At 34.5% G+C, this 15582-nt stretch overlaps 1 protein-coding gene across 7 annotated transcripts in view; it reads left to right on the plus strand.

Annotated features, from left to right (window-relative positions):
* PRP40A (pre-mRNA-processing protein 40A) overlaps window positions 1-15582 on the plus strand; it is a 34385-nt gene that overhangs the window by 15523 nt on the left and 3280 nt on the right. For 5 of the 7 annotated variants that reach the window (XM_088887093.1, XM_088887092.1, XM_088887089.1 and 2 more), the window contains exons 12-29: window positions 1604-1702; window positions 1790-1858; window positions 1944-2021; window positions 2133-2219; window positions 2310-2344; window positions 2905-3010; window positions 6302-6382; window positions 6480-6572; window positions 6737-6790; window positions 6897-7013; window positions 7140-7238; window positions 9077-9124; window positions 9226-9318; window positions 11709-11816; window positions 11929-11993; window positions 12087-12189; window positions 13511-13846; window positions 13966-14099. In XM_088887093.1, coding sequence (XP_088743219.1) covers window positions 1604-1702; window positions 1790-1858; window positions 1944-2021; window positions 2133-2219; window positions 2310-2344; window positions 2905-3010; window positions 6302-6382; window positions 6480-6572; window positions 6737-6790; window positions 6897-7013; window positions 7140-7238; window positions 9077-9124; window positions 9226-9318; window positions 11709-11816; window positions 11929-11993; window positions 12087-12189; window positions 13511-13846; window positions 13966-14099 — 1805 coding nt within the window. Of the gene's footprint in view, window positions 1-1603; window positions 1703-1789; window positions 1859-1943; window positions 2022-2132; window positions 2220-2309; window positions 2345-2904; window positions 3011-6301; window positions 6383-6479; window positions 6573-6736; window positions 6791-6896; window positions 7014-7139; window positions 7239-9076; window positions 9125-9225; window positions 9319-11708; window positions 11817-11928; window positions 11994-12086; window positions 12190-13510; window positions 13847-13965; window positions 14259-14363; window positions 14587-15582 lie in introns of those variants that run through there. The other 2 variants (XM_088887091.1, XM_010275221.3) reach the window with 2 other exon arrangements.

Genomic DNA, 15582 nt, shown 5'->3' on the forward strand with positions numbered 1-15582 from the left:
CCTGACTATTAAGGGTCTTGGGTGTTGTAAACTGTGCAATGGTAAACTCTTAGACAGAGAAATGTGAGGGTGCATGTTGTAGTGAGTGATCACTATGCAACGATTTCCAAATTTTAGGTATGTATACGGTTCACTCCTCTCAAGAGCTTGGTAATGTATTGAATTTGTCTAGATGATTTAATAAATTTATTCATGAAGATAAAATATGTGCTTTTAAGGCAGTCTAATGGGCTTTTAATGAAGCACACTTGTCCTTGTTGGGTAATCACAGTGTGATCTTGAGCCATCAGAAGAAAAATTTGGTAGTGATAATGACAAATATCAGAGCCACAGAAACACTTTTCAGTAATGAAATTGACGATTTAAGGATTTGAATCATTTGAAAATTGAATACCAACAAGGCAGCCTTAGAGAGATTTGGCAAAATTCTAAATGGGCAACTGGGTCTTTGGTTGCAATGGTACTAGCTGCCCTACATGGAAGGGAGAATAGCTTGGAGCTACTTTTCTACCCTTGATGTCCCCTGGTTCAGGAATTGTGTCTTGTCACCTGTTATCTCTTGTTAGTTGTATTTTTATCAATGTAGCCAGTGTTGCATGGACATGGAGTCATGGACACACAATTTAGAATCTAGGATATATCTAGAACTCTGACCTGGCATGATGAAAAATGTTACTTATTAATGTTCTAAGGAGAAAAGGCAGTCATCATTTGCATTATTGGTTCATTTTTGTCAAATATGCAAACAGAAAAAGGAAAATATTTCGTAGAAGTGTTCCTCAAGATTCCATGAATTGTCAGAATCCTTAACATGCCCAACAATGATCTCTTTTCATGATGCTTATTGAGATGGCTCTAATATCAAGTCTTCAACTGTATCTCTCCACCCTTTTCATGTGCCACTCAGTTATTCCATAAAGGGATGCCCTGCCATTATGTTTAGTGTTCAACTATGCCATCTGTAATTTAGCTTCTTTGGTTGAATTTAATCCATAGATGTTAGAAGGCAGACCGTATAGGTTTATTCTCTTGTTCCCTAGTTTATCTTCTCCACTTTCATTTCTTTTCAGTCACTGCTATTTTCTTGTTGCTTCATACTAGGTTATGTAATAATTTTTCCTTTCTGGTTTAGCCAATTACCTTGAGCCTGCAAATCTCAACCTCTTTACCAAAATCTTTACATCTGAAAGCTTTTGCAGTGCACTTTTCTTTGCTTCCATGGACTTCTTTGGCTGAAATAGAATATTCAATTTTAAATTGCTCAATATTTTTCTCTTCTAACTACACCCACAAAAAAATAAAGAAATGAGGATTGCTTTATTTTTGTGTTTTTTTAAATAAGCATTACTAATCAACATCTCCACATTATGAGCAGAATTGTCATTTTCTGTGTTCTTATCTTAGATCTCTCCTCTTTATTATGGGTAATTGTATGTGATGCTGATTATGCTACATCTGATTGCCTATCAAAAAGAAAATATGCTACATCTGATTTTGTTGAAATTAATCCATCTGGGTCACATTTTTTTGAGTGACATGCTTTTCTCATTTTATGGCACATATGTGCTTTTTTTGACATGTGGATGCTGTTTATGTTTATTAGGAAGCAAAGAAAGGGATGGCTGTTGCAGGCAAAATCAATATTACTCCAGTTGAGGAGAAAACAATTGATGATGAACCTTTGGTATATGCGAATAAGCTGGTAGGGACTTTGGATTTGCCTTTCACGGTTGATTTTTAGTTGTGTGCTGTCTGAGAATTTATGGCATGCATTAATATCTTTTATCAGGAGGCAAAAAATGCTTTTAAAGCACTTTTGGAATCTGCAAATGTTGAATCTGACTGGACTTGGGAGCAGGTAAGCAAACTACATCAGCATTATTCTAAGCCTTTCTGAATACTATGTAGTCATTTGATATTGATGTTTCTATTGAAAATCCTAGGCCATGAGGGTAATAATTAATGACAAGAGATATGGTGCTTTGAAAACTCTTGGAGAACGGAAGCAAGCTTTTAATGAGGTAGCCCTTTTGGCAATGGAGTTCTGTTCATTATTTGTTTATTTTTTGTACAATTATACATCTCTTACACCTAATCAATTTGTTGACATTCTGTTTGTTATTATATGTCAGTACCTGGGCCAGAGAAAGAAACTGGAGGCAGAGGAGAGACGCATGAAGCAGAAAAGAGCACGAGAAGAATTCACAAAAATGTTAGAAGTAAGTTATTGCTCTGGGAATGTGCTATATGCTATTAACTTATGAGTCTTTGTTTCTGATGCTGTTATTTTTACTTGAATTACATTGCAGGAGTCCAAAGAGCTAACCTCATCCACGAGATGGAGGTCTGCATCTTCTCTTACACCTTTTTCTTATCAATAATGCATAATAATTAGTGGCTTTGTTTATCATTTCAAAGAAATAGATGCATAGGAGATATATAAAAAAGGTCTAAAATTTTGGCCTGAATGTCCAATTGATAAGCTTTTACAGACACTATCTGCTCATTCCTCCCTAAAATTCCTCTGGCCAGAGAATGTTCCCTCTGGAAACCATCACTCAATAGTCAATTTATGGATCCCTTGTAATTAGATATTCCATAAGGATCAATGCCCCTCTTATCCAGTCAATAGCAACATGGGAACCTCCCTTTTTCCGATCATAGGTTAAGCTTATAGCATTCATTAACCGGTGGGCCTTTAGAATGATAGAAACTCCATGTACATAATATTGAAGTCTAATTATCTATTTTGGAAGGGCCATCTGTTGTCTAGTTTGCACTCAATTAGGAAAGTTACATTTCTTTCGAAAAAGATAAAAAAGAGAATTCTGGAGTCCAGATCTCATGGTTTTATTTTGCATTGCTATTTAAGTGCTATAATTAATGTTCTGGACAATCTTTCAGCAAAGCCATATCCATGTTTGAGGATGATGAACGATTCAAAGCTGTTGAGCGACCTAGAGATCGGGAAGATCTTTTTGAAAACTATCTGGTGGAACTTCAGAAAAAGGTAATATCTATTTAGATTTTTTGAACATACCTTATATCCTTCTGCTGGCTAAAAGATGAATGCATCATTCTTTAGTACTTTGTTTTAATTTTCATTAGTAAAGACAACTGTTTACCACACTTCTGTTTTCCATTCAATGGGTCCAAACTACAAAACCATTTAATTGAAATTCTTCAAGGCTAGATTGTCTTGTAAAGCATGGAAACAAAAACTACAAAATTACCAGGCATTTAGAAGTTAGAATATTCTGACGGATCTTATCTCCTGGGCATCTGTGGAGTATTCCATTTTTGGGCTTTCCAAGTGAGCCTACTATAGCAATTTTCAAATTGGGATGAGTCAAAAAATGGGTTATGGACTGTAGGTTATTGGCTTTTGGGTATCATGGACTGGCCCACAGCCACATGACAAAAACAGGCTTCTTCTTGGGTTTTCACCTATGACCTTCACATGGATATGGGCTTGAGGTCAGATAGTTTGGGGCCGCCAATGTTGCATCAGGATGATTTCTAGAACTTTATAAAGGAGTTTTGCACAACTGTTTTGAAGCAATATTTAGGGAGGTAAAATATTGGGGAGGTGGACTGCTAACCAGTGATTTAAAAGGCGTGCCGAGGCGCATTTCAGGGTGTGCGCCTTATGTTTGAGTGAAAAAAGAGATTAAAGGTTTTAAATGCTTGAAAATGTTTTATATGTTTGATTATTTTTAAATTCTCATTTGAATATGCTTTACGTCTTATGTTTCTGTATTTTAATTTTAGATAATAGGTTTTTTAAAACATTATTATAAAGTTTAAGTTCTTATTTTTATTAATATTATGTTTGATATTTTTTGATATTTTTGATTTTTCTGACAATTTTTTTTTATGTTTTAGCATTTTTTATAATTTTGTGCCTTGCTTCAAAAAGGCACGCACCTCGCCTTGCGCTTCAGGCGCAAATTGACCCTATGCCTTTTTTGCGCCTTGCTCTTTTAAATTACTGCTGCTAACTAGGTAAAACTACTTTCCACCAGTTCTAAGATGGGTATTTTCTTTAGAAAGATTTTTCTCTTAGAGAAAATGAAAAAAGGGGCATGGTTTGATTTCAGTGTTGGGTATGAAATTTACCTGGATACAGCAAGGTCACAGCTTCATACTTTATTGGGTATGAAATTTACATTGTAAAGTGAAGTAGAAGTAGATATTGCCTTACTTCATTTTTTCATGGCTGCTTTTGGCTGTCATGGATCTTGTAAGCTGAAGGAATAACTATAAAAACATCATCATCCATCATCATCTTCTTCTTCCATTCCTTGTTGTTTCTGATGAATAATAGTAAATTTTATTAATTTAAAAGCTGATTTAGAGTTGTGAATTCACACAATATCCCAGGGAGAGGCGTGAGCTGCAGCCCCTCCTTGAATCTTACAAGTAAACTAGGAAAGAAATACAGGAATCACAGCTGAGCCCAAAACAGTTCTTCCCTATTTACCCCTTGCTTGGCTAACACATCGGACAAAGTATTTGCTGATCTCCCCACCCACTCTAAAGAGACCAACATATTCCTTGTCAACCAACTGAATTTCTTCATTTCACTCTTGTAACGCCATATTGCATCTTCAGGATTTTTCAACCAGCCCACCACCACTTCGGAATCCCTTTCAATTATTAGATGCTGTACACCCAGCTGGTTTGCAAATTGCACCCCTTGTACAGCAGCTAATAGCTCTGCTCTGATAGAGTTCCAACTCTTAAAGGGCCCAAATAAGGCAACAGAATCTCTCCCTTCTCATTTCCCAAGACACCCCTATTCCGGAAAATCCTGGATTACCCATGCTACTTCCATCAAAGTTCAGCTTCAGTTAGCCTTCAGATGGAGGAGACCAGCTTGTAATTGACTTGTCCTTTAAAGGTGAACACCTCACTACTGCTGACCAGTTTCTCCAAAGGTCACTAAAAGAGAATTGATGAAAGATTTCCAAAGTCTTCAGGCAAAGTATTGCCCTATGCAACACACAGTCTTTCAATTCCTGACTGCTCCTTTCCTTTCTTGAAAGATGCTAGCATTCCTTTCTTCTCAAAGAGTCCAAATCATGGCAGCGTGAGCATATCTCCACATAATTCTCCCTCTTTTTGTAGGCCAAGAAAATTCTTCCATTCCTCGTTTCACCAATATAGGTTAACCTCGAGACCTTCAAGAGAACCTTTGTTTGATTGTTTATGCACAAATGGACTTTGTTATCTTTATTATACTAAGCATGTGTAAATGGATTAATTCTTGGTTATAGAAAAAAGGCTACAAAGTGTTAACAATAAAAAGGCTATAGTGTTTGGGGTTCTTAGTATCTTTTTTATTGCCAATGCATTTTTATTATTTTTGCCACTCAATGTTTATCTGCATGCTTGAGTCCAAAAATATTTTGGGTTAATCCTTATCTCTATCATCCTATGTTCATTCTCCATGCTGCAGTTGAAAGCATCTATATTGACCACTGGTCATTAGGGGTGTACAATCGGTCGGTTCGGTTTGGTTAGGACCGAAGACCTAACCGACTATTCAGTTTGACCATCCCTCCCAGTCCCAACCGAACTAACCCTAACCGAATTGAATATGGTTCGGTTGGGTTTTAATGATTAATAAACACCTAGCTATTAATCTTTAACCTTGGTTTTAATTAACAATTAATGCAACTACAGTCATTTAATGAACAGTTGAATGACTAATTATTAAAGCAATTACACTCATTCTTCACAAACAATTAATGAATAATTAATAATTAGTCTAGACTTTAATACTCTAGTTGTTTAGATTCTCTAGGCTATTTAATTAACTATTATTATTTAAAAGCTGGAACAGGCCCAACCTCCCAAAGCACAATGGGGAATTGCGAATTGATCATTACCTATTGAAAAAGGTAATTTTTATTAATTAACAAGTATAAAGTATTGAATGGAATATTATATATTTAATGTACTTAATTAAATACAGCCACTAATTTGGTTTTCGGTTCGGTTTGGTTGAAAAGCTCAACCAACCCGAAACAAACCGATATCTGAATTGACCATATCAAACTAGCTTATTCGGTTTCGATCGGTTCATTTTTTGGTTTATCAACCGAATTTGAACACCCCTACCGGTCATACTGCACAGAGCCTGTAGATCCATGGGTTTTGATCCCACCCCTCCTGTGAGCACTCTTTTCTGTTCCTAATTTTATGCTTGACATGAAGTCTTGAAGCAGTTTAAAGTTTAATAATATCTGTTGAATATCTGTTTGTTTAGTACTCATTTTATGTGGTTCCTATGTAGGAACGAGCAAAAGCACAAGAGGAACATAAACGAAACATAATGGAGTACAGACAATTTCTGGAGTCGTGTGACTTTATCAAGGTAAGCTTCTTTAAAATGAGCTTCTTATTTATTATTCACTTCTTAAATCCAATCTTTTTATAAACATCTACCCTTTATTATTCCTTTTTGTTAACAGGCAAACAGTCAATGGCGGAAAGTGCAAGATCGATTGGAGGATGATGAAAGATGCTCCCGTCTTGAAAAAATTGACCGACTGGAAATTTTCCAGGTAAATTCCTCACTGTTAAAGTACAAACAAAGATGATGAAAGATGCTCACTGTTAACATTGCATATTGGAGTTTGTTTGTTATGATACCCAATTTGAAGTGTCCTTTTTTATCGTTGCAATTTGCAGTACAAACAAAGTGACTGATTTTGGAGTGTTGTTGCAGGAATACATACGCGACTTGGAGAAGGAAGAGGAAGAGCAGAGGAAGATTCAGAAGGTGTGGGGGAAATACTTTTTTTTTAATGGTTACTAATAAAACATACTTTTTATAGTGGTGGAAATGCGATTATTTTTCATCCTCATTCCATGCAACACAAATGTAGGAACAACTTAGGCGAGCTGAAAGAAAAAACCGAGATGAATTCCGTAAGTTGATGGAAGAACATGTAACTGCTGGGACACTTACTGCCAAAACTCATTGGCGTGACTATTGCATGAAGGTGATGCAGTAGTTTGTTTGGTTTTGAATACAAGTTCAATGTAACAGGCTTATATAATTGAAGTTGTGTTGCTTCTATATTGGTAATCGTTTTTCCTTATCCATTTCTTTGTTTTTTGCAATTCAGGTCAAGGATTTGCCTGCTTATGTGGCAGTGTCCTCAAACACATCTGGATCAACACCAAAAGATTTATTTGAAGATGTTTCAGAAGAACTGGAGAAACAGGTGTTTTTACATTCTACCATGGCCCTGTAGTAGTTTCTTAAGAGTGATGCATTAAAAAAATTAGAAAATTTAACTAAGACACACGCCTGAGCTGAGGTGCAAAGTGCAGAAGGCGCACTAGGTGTGTGCCTTTTCAAAGGGGCTTCTCCTGGGCCTAAGTGATACATGAGGTATAGATCGTGAAAAAAAGTGCCTCGTCTGTGCGCCTGGGCACGTCTGAGGCGTGCCTTTTAAATCACAGGGATCTTTACTGTTTTAAATGCAAATGTAAGTTTAAACTAAAAGCTATGTTAGATATACAACACCATAAATGTTTATCTATTGACAGATGCAATGCGACTCCTTAATCTGGTCAGTGCAAATTACAACTTTGTAATTCCTTTGTCATGGATATTTGTGGTGAAGAAATATGCATTAAAGTTTCTGTATTGGACTAGAAGGTCTGCTAATGGATTGGTGGATGGACTAGCTAAGCGAGGAGTACATAGAAATCACTTGTATTGGGTTCAATCATAGTTTTCATGGCGTCTAGGCGATTCTGGGTGACATTGGGGTGCCTAGTCTCCTAGGTGATAAGAATTTTATAATCTAAAGAATCAACTTTTGGCTAGTTCCCTAGTTTTATATACCATTTGGCATGTATATTAATTAAAAAATAGCAATGCTCTTTATTAAGATTTAAGAAGATTAAATTTACTCTAAAAATGTGGCAAATTATTACATGTAAAAGATAAAAAATCTTGTACATATCTTAATTTCATTATTTTCAAATATAATACTACTATAGTAAGTATTTAATAGAGCAAATTCGTATCAATTAGCAACTAAGGAAGTTTATTAAGTTTATATGATAAGCTTGCAAGATGGAAAGTAAAATAGAAAAAACAAGGATGGAATTTCTGTTTTATTTAATTAGAGAGAGATAATAGAAAAAAGAACCTCTTTATACTTCTATTATTTCTTTCCTCTTTCTTTCTTTTTCTTTCTTTCTTTCTTTCTTTTTCTCTCCTCAAAACCCTTCGATCTTTTAAATTTCAATGGTAAAACATTAAAGCAAAGTAAAAGTTATATATATAGCATATAGTAAAATGTATTAACACATGAGTTAATAAGACACAACAATATAAATGATGTTATATAAGGCACCCACCTTGGGTGAGGTGCCCGGCCAAGGGCACCTAGGTGATGCCTTGACAACTATGGGCTCAATTATAACAGGCTGATGCAGTGATTTAAAAGGCGGCACGTAGAATCAGGAATGTAATATGTTTTACATCACATTAGCTACTTGAAGTAATGCAATTGAGGAAAAAAGAGATTTCGGGCTTTTACATGCTTGAAAATGCTTTATATGTTTCATTTTATTTTTAAATTTTCATTTGAATACACTTTACTTGTTTTGTTTATGTATTTTAATTTTAGATAACAGGTTTTTTAAAACAATTATTTTGAGATTTAAGTTTATATTTTCTATTAATATTATGTTTAATATTTTTTGATTTTTTTTGAATTTTTGGCATTTTTTAAAATTTCTGACGTTTTTTTGATAATTTTAGAATTTCTTTTGGAATTTTTGCGCCTTTCTTCAAAAAGGCGTGCACATTGTCTTGCGCCTTGTGCCTCGGGTGCAAATTGCCCTGCACTTTTAAAACGATGGGCTGATGGGATCTTATTGTTGTAACATGTAAGAACTGATTGGAAAACTGGTTTTTGGCTGCTACTTGATCTGACAACTTTGGTGCATATTCAAACGAGTAATTATGAATCAAATAGGTTGCATATTTTCGTTTTTAGTTTAGAAACCTATTATAGATTTCCTAATTTTTATTTTTTGGCAGTATCATGATGACAAGACTCGAATAAAGGATGCAATAAAGTTGGGAAAGGTATTGTTTTTTTTTTTTAATTCCCGCTCTTGTTTTATTTCCTCTTTTTATTATTTTATTACATAGTTAACTATTCTAAATGTCTGTTGCTATATTTTCAGATTAGTATGGCATCAACTTGGACGATTGAAGACTTTAAAGCAGCTATAGCTGAGCATGTTGGTTCCCCATCAATATCAGATATCAACTTTAAGGTAAATTTATTTCATTGAAAGTTGATTTACATTTTTTATGTCTGTTGCTATATTTTATGTTGGTTCCCCACTAACATTTTTATGTTAGTGGATGCTTGAGTGGACCCCAAATGTTGTTCCTGTGTTTGTGTGTTAGTGTGTATGCACACACACATTTGCATTTTGGCTGAGAATGAGGAATATTATGAACAAAAATGATGCCAAGAAAGAATAAATGTTCCTCACTTAAGAGCTTTAAATTGTATTAGTCTCTATGACCGAATGACAACCTTATTAGTATTCTGCTTCTTATAATCACTATTAAGAGACCAATCCAAGCCATAACCAACTCCATGATGGTTCTGTTTTTTTAGCTATGCTATCCTAAAGATGCAAAAGATGTGTACATTATGGTGCGATTTGGGTAAGAAAGGAGTTGCAAATAGGTATGCAGACCTAGTTAAGGATATGTGTGAGGATCGAAAAGCAATGTCATAACACCTGTGGGGGAGAGATGCGGTTTTTAGATTTACAATGGGTCTTCTCCAAGGTTCAGCACATAGTCTTTCTTTATTTGCCATAGATGAATTGACTAAACATATTCAAGAGTTACAATGGGTCTTCCTTTTAGATGAAAATTAGATTAATGGAAACTGTATTAGAAATAGGAGGTGAAATATGTAGAACTAAAACAGAATATATGCAATATAAATTAGAATAATAGGTGTGTAAACCAGGGTACGCTTAGGATTGGGCACCAGGATAAAATGCAATGTGATATTTTCCATTACCTTGGTTCAATAATTCATAACAAAGTAGAGATTGAGGAGGATGTTGCACATAGAATTAGAGCAGGATGGGCAAAACGAACGGTGTGCCTGAGGTGATAGGTGAATATTACTTTGGCTAAAAGGAAAAATCTATAAAATGTAAGTCCAACTCAGTGATTTAAAGGGTGTGCCTGAGGTGAACATGCGAGGCACATTTTATGGTATGCATCTTGTGGTCCTTGCATAGGCGTCAGGTGCAACATTTCAAAAGGCATGCGCCTGATGCACCTAGGTTTGCGCTTGGTGCAGTTTGCAGTTCAGCACCAGCGTTCACCTTTGCTAATGTTGTTCATTCATTCATCCTAATAGAAGATATTTTTAAAAGTCAAATAATATTATAAAATCCTTTTGTTCAGATTAAAAATTTAAGACCCTAACAATGACTTGTTTGTGCTTGACTCAAGGGGCTTGGTACAATGGCGGCTCGTAGAATCAGGAATACAAAATGTTTAACAACATGTTAACTATTTGAAGAAATGCAATTGGGAAAAAAATAAAGTGATTGAAAGTTTCACATGCTTCAATATGTTTTATATGTTATGTTTGATTTTATTTTTTACATTTTCATTTTCAATATTTTTTACGTGTTATGTTTGTATTTTAATTTTTGATAATAGTGTTTTTAAAACATTCATTTTAAAAATTAATATTTTAAATTAATATGTTTAATAATTTTAATTTTCTGCATTTTTTTTAATTTGTGGCATTTTTGCACCTTGTTTTGAGTAGGCATGCAGATCAATGTTTTAAAAGCGCAAGGCCCGTAAAAGGTGCAAAGGTCAATTTGCGCTTGAGGCGCAAGGCGAGGCACGTGCCTTTTTTGAAGTAAGGCACAAAACACAAAAAATGCTAAAAAAGTAAAAAAATTCAATAAAATAAAAAATATTAAACACAATATTAATAAAAATATAAACTTAAATTTTAAAATAAATGTTTTAAAAAACCATATATCTAAAATTAAAATCCATAAACATAAGATGTAAAGCATAATCAGATGAGAATTTAAAAATAAAATCAAACATATAAAACATTTTCAAGCATGTAAAACCTCTAATCTGTTTTTTCACACAATTGCATTACTTCAAGTAGCTAATGAAATGTAAAACATATTACACTCCTGATTCTACGAACCGCCTTTGTGCCACGCCCCTCGAGGCAAGCCCAAACAAGTCCATGTTAGGTGTTAAATTCTTAGTTCTCACACAAAAAATAATGAATTTATAATTTTAATTGCCTTTTAAGAAAATATTTTATTAGGATGAATGAATGACAACATTAGCAAATAGGGGTTCTCAAAGCAAAAAGGTGTCAAATTTTCAAAAGGCGCATGCCTGGTCTGAGGCACAAGGCGCATGCGTGTGCCTTTAGAAAGGGCTGTGCCTAGGACCAAGGCGAGGCACATACCCTAAAATGTCCCTAGGTGTGCCTTTTAAATCACTGACACAGATCACCTTGTTCTTTGTGCCTCGAGTTCTTCTGTGATGGTTCCTGCTTTGTGCCTACCATTCTTACTATCTGTTGGTCATGTTTAACTACTTGCCTATGCTATGAATTTAATTCCACGTCCAACATTGCTTGCAGCTTGTGTTTGACGAGCTACTGGAAAGGATCAAGGAGAAAGAGGAAAAGGAAGCTAAAAAGCGTCAACGTTTGGCTGATGATTTTTCTGAACTACTACACTCCATTAAGGTATGAGAAGTTTTTGCATTAGTGAGTGGTATTGACATTGTCACTATTCAATGCTTTGGTTAAGAGTGGCTTTTAGTTTGTTTTATTTGATTCCAACTGCTTTGATCTACAGGAAATTACTGCATCCTCTAAATGGGAAGAGTCCAAACCACTATTTGAGGATAGCCAAGAGTATAGGTATGCATACTAATTACTGTAATGACATTAGTTGTTGGACAAACTAGCTAATTAATGCATTTATTCGTTTGCTGGTGAAATGCACTTTTTTAGATCCATTTCGGATGAGAATTTTAGAAGGGAGATCTTTGAGGAGTATATCATACACTTGCAAGGGAAGGCAAAAGAGAAGGAGCGGAAGCGTGAGGAGGAAAAGGTACCTGAATTATATCAGCACCACTTGGACTGTTCGTTTCATTAACATGTTTGATATTTCATATATCATAAATTTTCCGTTTTTTCATTTTTTTTATTTGTAGGTAGCTAGATATTATGCAGATGTTCAGGGCCTTTAGGCATTGTTATCTGAAATAAGAATGAGGAACAGTGCTAATACAACTTACTATTGCAGACCAACCATATGATATTGAAGTTAAAAGGTCATTACCAATCATGGTCCCAGCTATCTGAGGTCTTAGGATGGGTTGACTGGATATGGTGGTGTACTGGTAAAACACAAAAACGAACAAATATTGGTATTATAAAAGAAACTTAAAAGCATAGGTAGCATTTATGTGGGGTCCACATGTGTTGAGTATTATGAGACAAGGCGAACCAGCAATAATGTGTGATTATAAACCTATTGAAGATTGGATTTACATTGCTTTGTTTCAATGAACTAGTGATGAAGTTATTTCTTGAGAGTTACCTTTTGTATGTCACAATTTAGGTTCTTGCACTTGGTACTTTCATTCATGATTGAGATGCCGCGTGGGGGGGGATGATTCATCATGGTTTTATTTTTCATTCTTCATTATTTGCGTAGGGGACATCTGGTCATCCAGTGTTTACTTGCATCTTTTACATTTGTCAACATATGGTTCTGTCAAATAATTCAAACCTGAATATTTATGCTTTTTGTACTGATCATGGTTTTATTTTTGATTCTTCATTTTTTGCGTAGGGGACATCTGGTCATCCAGTGTTTACTTACATCTTTTACATTTGTCAACATATGGTTCTGTCAAATAATTCAAACCCGAATATTTATGCTTTTTGTACTGATTGTGCATCTAAATAGACCACCTTTTGGGTGTTATTTTTTCTAAATTTTGAGTTTGGTTTCAAGTGAAAGCAAGCTTTCTTGGCTGCACTGGACTTCTCCATTCTTTTTGGTAAAAGAGGATACAAGACGCAGCGAACGCAAAGGAGAAAACAATTCATTCACTGAACTTCTCCATTTAGCTGTACTAGATGTAAATTGGTTTCTAGTTGTGCCAAGGATGTTTTTGTTATGAAAAAGCTAATGCTAATATTTCCTCTAAATTTATTGTAAAAATAAGAGGTCGCACGTAGTATTTGTTCTTTTCAATTGATCAAATTTTAAGTGTACTTATTAATTTTTGGTGGTTTATCTCACTTATTAGCTAGTTTATTTGTTTATTTTTTCAGTTATTTAATGAATTTGTCAACTCTAGAGACAGAAATACTGTGAAATTAAGAAAATAACCTATTGTCTGAACTTCTTTGACTTGTAGGTCAAAAAAGAAAAGGAAAGAGAGGAGAAAGAAAAGCGGAAAGAAAAAGAAAGAAAGGAAAAAGAGAAAGAACGTGAGAGAGAAAAAGGAAAAGAGAGATCTAAAAAGGATGATACAGAGAATGAAAACATTGATGTAACTGACATTCATGTCTCCAAAGAGGACAAGAAAAGGGAGAAAGACAAGGACCGGGACAAGGACAGGGATAAAGACAAAGACAGGAAACATCGTAAACGCCACCATAGTACAGCAGATGATGTGAGCTCTGAAAAGGATGAGAAAGAGGATTCAAAGAAGTCCCGTAGACATAACAGTGACCGCAAAAAATCAAGGAAGGTACGGTGATGAGTTTTGTTATTAATCCCTTTCTATTTTATGGGATATGAAATCTGGTTTTTTAATTTGTATTTGAGCATAGTAGGGAGGATTTTAATTTTATGTTGTATATTGTGCAGCATGCATACACACCTGAATCAGATAGTGAAAGCAGGCATAAGAGACATAAAAGGGACCACCGGGATGGTTCCCGTAGAAATGGTGCTTATGAGGAGCTTGAAGATGGGGAACTTGGAGAGGATGGGGAAATCCGGTAGTTCCCTTTGTCCTATCCGTTACTGATTCCTTTTTCTGCTTTTGTTTTTTCCTTTTCTTCCCATCTTTCTCCACTCAAAAATATTAATATTAACAGTTTACTTGATTACATTTGGTAGATATCATGATCAGTATATATATGTTTTTCATACATCCATATAGTTGCTTTTTTAATTGGCCATGCTTCCAAAATTCCTTTTACAGTGATTCCTTTAAATTTCTTGATGAGTTGATGGCTTTGTTTATTCTGTTGTCTCAATAGATTAGTATCAAGTCCAAGATAATTTTCTTATTTGAGAGGGGTTGCAAGGTTGGATACATGACTTGCCAGATTGGATTGGAATACACTTCCAAATAAGTACATATTGCCCTATTTTATGTAGAAATATATAGTACCTACTGGGTCAGGTTCTGCAATTTTTACATTGACTTGTACTACTAGATGTTGGGTCACTTCTTTTTTGTATGAAATCAAAATTTCCTAAGATCTCTTGTTTGTGCAAATAATAAAGAACCTGTTGCAGTTCTAATATGTCTCTGATTTACTGGATTTTGGAAATTCAGCTATTCGGTTAAGTTTCTGGAACAATTATAGAAAGGGATGAATATATATTACTATATGGGGTAAATGATCATTCCCACATTCATCTATTAGTAGCTGGATAGACACTGTAAATTAGAGTATTTTTTTGATTCTTCACCTTGATTAATGCCTTTTTTTTTAATTAAATTTCTCAAAAATAACTTGTGGCATGGTGGTAATAGTGGAGAGTTGCTGGTTATTTTTGTCATTGGAAAGCATGTGAAATGAACCATCCAATTGGTATGTTCACATGATTTGGACTTGTTTTATGGAACTCCATGCCATGCTACTGGGTGGTTACCAGACTGCTGGATATTTTCATATTTATTTTGGATTTCAAATTAATGTTTGTTTGAACAAATGTATTACTTAAGCAAGATTTTGATCCAACCCGATTTGTATAAATTGGATTCAGTGATATCATTAAAAGAATCAAATTTGAATCAGCAACACAGGATTGATTTACTTATTGGATCAAATTCAGATGGATCCAATTTGATTTGATAAGATCCCATTCAACCTGATTATAATATATGTCTAATATTTATTTATTTTAGTACATTTATTTCCAATTTGAGAGGACAAATTAATGTTTGTTTGAACAAATGTATTACTTAAGAAAGATTTTGATCCAACCTGATTTCTATAAATCAAATTTGAATCAGCAAACAGGATTGATTTACTTATTGGATCAAATTCAGATGGATCCAATTTGATTTTATAAGATCCCATTCAACCTGACTATAATATTTGTCTAATATTTATTTATTTATTTTAGTACATTTATTTCCAATTTGAGAGGACAGATATGGCCTCTTTCTATATATAAATATGTTTTAGACGTCATGTATTTGCATTAAATGTTAAGCTTGTTTTGTTTTCTTCTCAATCTTTAAGA

The sequence above is a fragment of the Nelumbo nucifera genome, chromosome 5, assembly GCF_055504915.1.
Source record: "Nelumbo nucifera cultivar China Antique chromosome 5, China Antique-T2T, whole genome shotgun sequence".
Classification (NCBI taxonomy): Eukaryota; Viridiplantae; Streptophyta; class Magnoliopsida; order Proteales; family Nelumbonaceae; genus Nelumbo; species Nelumbo nucifera.